General features: G+C 42.1%; 1 protein-coding gene across 1 annotated transcript; it reads right to left on the bottom strand.

Moving 5' to 3' along the window:
- Positions 1–4,465: 4,465 nt before the first annotated feature.
- Positions 4,466–6,587, bottom strand: foxd3 (forkhead box D3). Its single transcript, XM_022206634.2, has one exon. It carries the CDS (start codon positions 6,152–6,154, stop codon positions 4,961–4,963), a length of 1,194 nt encoding a protein of 397 aa, XP_022062326.1. The 5' UTR covers positions 6,155–6,587; the 3' UTR covers positions 4,466–4,960.
- Positions 6,588–6,834: the final 247 nt, after the last annotated feature.

Here is a 6,834-nt window from a genome sequence, read left to right as displayed (position 1 = left end):
TCTCTGGTTCAAATATCACAATTCACTCCTTATTTTTGAAAATATTATACCGAAATGTGTAAAATCTTAAACTGGACAAGCCAACAGAGACTCAACTGCTATATTACCGCAAGTGTATCTATCTTCATATGCAAAATGTGGAGGCTAGACGTTTGACTTTACATCATCAAGCAATTCCTTCTCATATAGATTTACAAAACTCTGAAATACACTTAAAAAATGAGAAGATATAAACTAAATGTATTTAAAATTTGAAGGTTATTCTTGACTTTGGAAATAGGATTAGACAAAGTCTTGGCTTAACAGATTTTCCTTTCCATGACAACTGAACCACTCTTGTGATACAAAAGTCATTAGATGGTTTTTGGTGACCAAAACGTAAATTAATTAATGAGATTCACTGATAATCCTCACTGCAGATGGTCAAACCAGGAGAATTTTTATCCGGTCAGTGGAGTCAAATCACTGTTATTTATATAGAACATTGACCCAAAGTGCTTTCTAATAGAGATAAGGATTAAAGTTGCAAGCTAATGTCACTAATTTAAATTTGAAGTTAAAACCCTGCAGTAGTAAAATTGATGCTTGTGTTTAGCGTGTGGGCAAACTGAGATGTCCTTCATGCATTATTATATGTGTTGATTTACAAACCAATCCCAACCAGCTATCTTTATACTGGTTATTTGATATAAGGTCCCAGTCTGTGCATGCGTTTTATTCACATTTTTTAAGCTACAACTCCTACTTCACTGTCCAGACAGCTACTATTTATCATGCACTCTAAGCAGCTGCACATAAACACTGCAGAATGTAAACTCTTCATCTGCTTTGATTTAAATGTGTTTTAAGTTGGACACATAAACCAATTAGGGGCTTGAGTTTAAACACTTGGAGTTGCAATCGTTATGAGCCCTGATGGATTACATTAATTCAGTGGAGTTGTTTATGTGAGAACAGCTGAAATGCGCTTCTATTTTTCATCCATTTTAGCTCCATGCAGAGTGTGACTGTGTCCAAACTTAATGCAGTAAGTAAACCTGTAAAATGTGAAGCAAAATTCCACCTCCTCTCCGTTCAGTGCATTTCTTTTGGGGGCTATACCGGTCCAATTAAAAAAAAAGGTTAATTGATTACATTTCTCTTATTAATATTCCATCTTAATCAAGTTAGCATCCCTTTTTCTGGTTGGACAGTGACATGTTTGCCTTTTGTTAACTTAGGAACTCTTTGTTGTGCATTCAGGGGGCGATAATGTGATGCTTGACACCCTTTTTCTTTAGCTTTTTAAAAAAAATTTCACAATATTCTCAGAGAACAGCACACCATTTGTGTTTGATACACGGAAGTCAAAATGACAAAGACAATATTATAAAGCTAGAATAAAGGAGGGACAGAAAAGAAATGGAAATGATTATGAAATTGATCTCCCTCAAATTGTCAAGTTGGGTTTCCAAAAGAGGTCAACTGTGGCCATCCAACATAAACACAGCTTCATGCAGTGGAAATACAGCTGATTAAAATAAAAATATGGGTAAATTGAAGGTTTACATTTCCATATTCAAAGGAACAATGTAACTACTAGTTAACTACTATATCTACCGTTGAAAAGTTAGGGGTCACTCACACTTTTATTCGTGTGCTAGCATAATTGCACAAGGGTTTTCCAATCATCAATTAGCCTTTCAACACCATTAGCTAGCACAATGCAGCATTAGAACACATGAGTGATGGTTGCTGGAAATGTTCCTCTGTACTCCTATGGAGATATTCCAATAAAGATCAGACATTTCCAGCTAGAATAGTCATTTACCACATTAACAATGTCTACACTGTATTCCTGATTAATTTAATCTTAACTGAAAAAAGCTTTTCTTTCAAAAAATAGCGACATTCCTAAGTGACCCCAATCTTTTGAACGGTAGTAGCTACCCTACACATAAATAGGCACACAGCAGTGACAGTTATGTTAATTTAACGTAGGTCAGTTTGCATACTGAAGCTTTATTTCAAAGTCAGACACAGTGTGAACTTTATTTCTAGTGTCACAGACTGTTGTTGGGACTATTATGGGATGCATGGAGGAGCTGTGGGAACCAGCACTCACACTCTGGTCCACCTGTGCACAAGCACGTGCAGCTGCACTGCTCGTTATCGCGTGCGTCTGTCTGTGTGTGGGCGCGCGCGGCCGTTGGTCCCTTCAATGAGCGTCTCCTTCCGGTCAGGAAATTCTATTAGAGACATAATCACACACAACAGCAGCTACGAACTGCGCTGGGTTTCGATACTAGAAAGAAAGATGAGTTAAAAACACGCAATGCAGGCTGCTTTGGTGTATTTAAACAAATTGCGGTGATGATATGATTTTAGATCTTCCACTAAATCAGATATGTATGTTCATGTTTTAGTTTATCACGCCTGGAATTTACAATAATTCAGTGTTTTTGTCCAGTTAATGTCAGGGGGGATCTTGGCTTTCTATTTTCTCACCTTCTGCAGCTGAAACCTTAATTAGAACCCAAATAAAAATCTGAAATGTTAGTTTCCCTCATAAATATTGAGCATATCTGACCATGCTGCAAATGCATAAAGCTGTGGGTACACTGTGATTGCTGATTCCTTTTGGCTCTCAAAAAATAAAGTAAATTTGACATTCAATTACTTCTGCCTTTTTAACCAAAAAAATCTACATATGCATTCAGATTAACTCTGGGATCATACACAACCTGAAAAGTGTGTTAAAAAAATTAAGAGGATTCAGGGGCTGTTTGGCAAAGGTTAAGCCTCCAGCATTGCACTGAATCTTTCTTTGATTTCTACTCTCGCTAATGAGAATCCCGACGTGTCAGTGAACGCCCCCTAGCGGCCGCGGGCTCCTGTGAGGTGTCTCCGGGCTGCAGCATCACCGCTGGAACATCACACACCGAGGACACTGAAGACTGTGATCCTGTCCGACATGCATGAGAGCCTCACGGTCCCTTTGTGGGTCCGGATGTGAACCTGTCCTAGAAATCTATAAATCAGAGGTGAAAATAACCGAAGCTGCAAGCGTGTTAACCAACCGCTTGTTTGTGCTTTCTTTAGGAATCCGTGCAGCCCCAAAGACACTCTCACAGAGCTGCAACATCCCATAGCTGACCTCTCTGTATTTTCTTACAGCTTGTGATGCATTTTTAATATTACCCCTGTTTCTTTTTTTAAATTATAAGAAAATACAGCGACAGAAATTATCAACAATCTATTGAAAATTATGCACTTTGTACATTTCTATCACCTTTTTTAAAAAATAATAATAATTTCCCCTGCATGCTTCAAATAGAAAAATAATCAAAAACGGTAATAATAATTTGGCAATAGAAGCTAATGTCACAATATACACCAATATCGGTTACACACTGCGGCTGATCTGAATAATAATATGAATAGTGCGGTAATAATAGCTCCATAATAATAATGAATTCAGTCAGTAGAAATGCCACGGTGACATTGGAGAAGCCTTTTGCATCATCAGCACCTTCTTCGGTGTCTGGAAGTGAATTGAGGCGGAGAGAGAGCCTCCTTTCTCTTTCCCATGGGGATCAGATAAATATAGCGTCCACACACACACACACTCACACACTCCTCTCTCACACACACACGCCATTTGCTGTTTGTGTAAAAGTGATTAGCCAGACACAACTGCGAAACTGTTACCTTTATAGTAAGCAAGCTGCAGAATATTCTGTAAAACGATCCAGCAGTGACAGAAGGGCGAATTAAAAGGTGTCCACGCTGTCACCTCCTGTCATTGATCGTTATCATGAAATAAAAATTGTGGTTAAAAATACAATTACGCCTGATTTATCCCTTTTTGCTCATTTATTTTGCACATTTTTGTCTTAAAAATGTCATATATAACGTCAGTCCCTTCATGTCTCGCTGAAAACTGTGTAAATATTCTGTATTTGCACTGAATTCCAGGGTTTAACTTGTGCCACCTTTCGTATAATAGACGCATCCATTTTACCAAAGTGTTTTTAAAAGTTCAAATATATTGATTTCTATTGCCAGTCTTCGGCAATAGATGATATCTAATTCAAAGGTAATTTTAAATAGATTTTAAACTGCAATACAGGTAAAATAGAAATGTGTTATGGTTTGTTGTTGCCGTGAAATTCTAAACACATTTCCCTGTGTTGCACCTCCTGAATTAAAATTATCAAAACTCGTGTTATAATAAATTAAATGAAACATAAAGAGGGAGTTTAAAAATAATAGTCTATTTTTTCTAACGTTGCATACAATTGAATGGCAATAATTAGATTTTTAAACCTGAAAAGAGATCATATTATCACAATAAGACACCTTTGATTTTATACAGAGATTCTTATGTCCAAATTGTCATAATAAAATGTCCCCTTCTTTGTTTTTTCTGTCCAGCGTAAGAAATCACATTTATAAGACTTCCATTAAATACAGTATCAAACCATTTAAAAAGTTCATAATGAAAAAGTGATTTTAATTATTTCTTAGATTTATTTACAAATAAATTCAGCTTACAACACAATATAGCTACATAGAATTACATATATTTGTTGCTGTTATTGTTTATTTTTATTATAAACAGTCTATTTTTCAGAGCTTTTCGTGTCTTGTATGAAAAGGAAGCTGAAATTGTGTCCAGTTGAGCTTCCAATACAAAAAAGAAAATGTAAAATAATTCTCACAGATTTCAAACAGGAACAAATGAAAAACAAAGAAAGAAAGACAGATAAAAGTCAAACAGGTAAAATCATTCTCTTTTTACAAATATTTACAAATGTTACCTGTACAGAAATATCTTCTTTTTCTCTCTTTTTTGTCTCTGTTTCAACAGTCTTTACGTGGCTTTACAGTCCAGTGCTGCCTATTGATTTGTGCTCGTCACACTTCCCGGTAATAATGTCTCTATAGAAAAATAACAGTGTTTTCTCTGGGCTTGGAGTCACTGTGAAGGCCATTTGGACACCGCTGACACTGTCGCTGAGGGTAAAACGTGTCCAGAAATAATATTTGAAGGAACGCTGAGGATGGGAGCGATGGCGGCTGAGGTCCGGGTCAGAGACAGGGACTGTGCGCTCAGCAGGGCCGACTGAACGGTCACCGGAGGCCGCAGAAAAGCCTGAGCGGCGCCCGGTGAGGACGAGGAGGCGCTGGAGACCCCGATGATGTTCTCTATACTGAAAGACGGTCTGTTTGAAGGCTCGGATTTGATCATGGACGCCGTGCTCAGACTGTTGAGCTGCAGTTGGAGGCTCGGACTGAGCTGAGAGTTGAACGCTTTTCTGTTCAGCTCTGCCGAAGGCAGCAGCGGGACGCCCGGGGGCAGCATGGGACCTACAGGGGGGATGTACGGGTACTGCAAAGCCGCCGGATGGGAATACGCAGCCGGGTGGATCCCATAGTGTCTCCCGTAGGGACCCCCGAGGCTGTACGCCCCGAAACTTTGCATCATGAGCGCAGTCTGGTCCCTGAGCATGTCCGGCTGAACCCTCTTGAACCTTTTCCTCCTCCTCAGGAAGCTGCCGTTGTCGAACATGTCCTCCGACGCGGGGTCCAGGGTCCAGTAGTTGCCCTTGCCGGGGTTGCCAGGCTCCCGGGGGATTTTTACGAAGCAGTCGTTGAGCGACAAGTTGTGGCGGATGGAGTTTTGCCACGCCGGGAACTTCTCCCGGTAATAGGGGAACCGGCTGCTGATGAACTCACAGATCCCGCTGAGGGTGAGCTTTTTCTGCGGGCTCTGGAGGATGGCCATGGTGATGAGGGCGATGTAGGAGTAAGGCGGCTTTACCAGGCTGCTTTTGGGCTTCTGGATCGAGCCTCCCGACGCTGCGCTCTGGTCGTGACCCTCTCCCTTCCCGGTGCCCGTCTCTCCCTCCCCGGAGCTCTCACAGCACGGGCTCCCTCCGCCGGACCTCATCTCCTCCTTCTCCACCTCGATCTCGTCTTCCACCTCATCGTCGCCCGTTTCTCCTCGGAGGTCGTGCAGGATGCCCACCCCCGGGCTGTCGCAGTCGCTGTCCCTCTCCATGCCCTCCTCGTCTCCCTCACCCACCACGTCGATATCCACGTCCTCCGCTGTGAGCACAGTTTGGCCGGACATGTCGCTGGCTCGTTCGCTGCCTCCAGACAGGGTCATCTCACGGCTTCCTCACACTTTTTTAGAAAAAGTCTAGCGGAGCCAAAAACCACCGAGCAGCCGGGTGTTTGTGGCGGAGGAGAGAGCGGCGCGGTCAGAGCGCACACGGCAAGGGTCTGCTGGGCGTCTGGACGTGCTTGTCAAGAGATCAGATGTCTCCCAAAATCTAAATGTGATCGAACCGGCAGCCAGCCAGTCCAACCGACGAGGAACTTCAACTTCTGCAAATATTTCCCCGCTCGGTAAGTGAGCAGGCCTGGAAAAGCGGCGCGTCTTGCCTCGAAGTTGTTCGGAGATAAGCGCGACTTTTTGCGCTCCGACGTCCCTTCTCGGCGCGTATATTTCCTAGGCGAGTGATATTTGGAGAACCAAGTCGAGATGACACATGCTGCTTTTAAAGGCCGGAGCTTTTAACAGGACTGTCTGATAGATTACTTTTCTCAGTATAAGATATACTATCAGCGCTGGACACGTGGTTTGGTGACGACAGACGCCCCCTCTCCTCCCTCTCCACCCTCCTCTTGCTCTCTGTTAAACCATGCAAACTGGAGTTGTTTCATGGATTTGTCAACAATGGGACATCAGCAGTGCTGCTTTCCGCTGATTTCTGTGTTCGTCCGTCATAGACCATTTAACGGTGGCAGAGGGAGGAGGAGGAGGAGGAGGGGGAGAGAAAATTG

Source organism: Acanthochromis polyacanthus, chromosome 4 (genome assembly GCF_021347895.1).
Source record: "Acanthochromis polyacanthus isolate Apoly-LR-REF ecotype Palm Island chromosome 4, KAUST_Apoly_ChrSc, whole genome shotgun sequence".
In the NCBI taxonomy this organism is placed as follows: Eukaryota; Metazoa; Chordata; class Actinopteri; family Pomacentridae; genus Acanthochromis; species Acanthochromis polyacanthus.
This window is presented reverse-complemented; position numbering and strand designations above follow the sequence as displayed.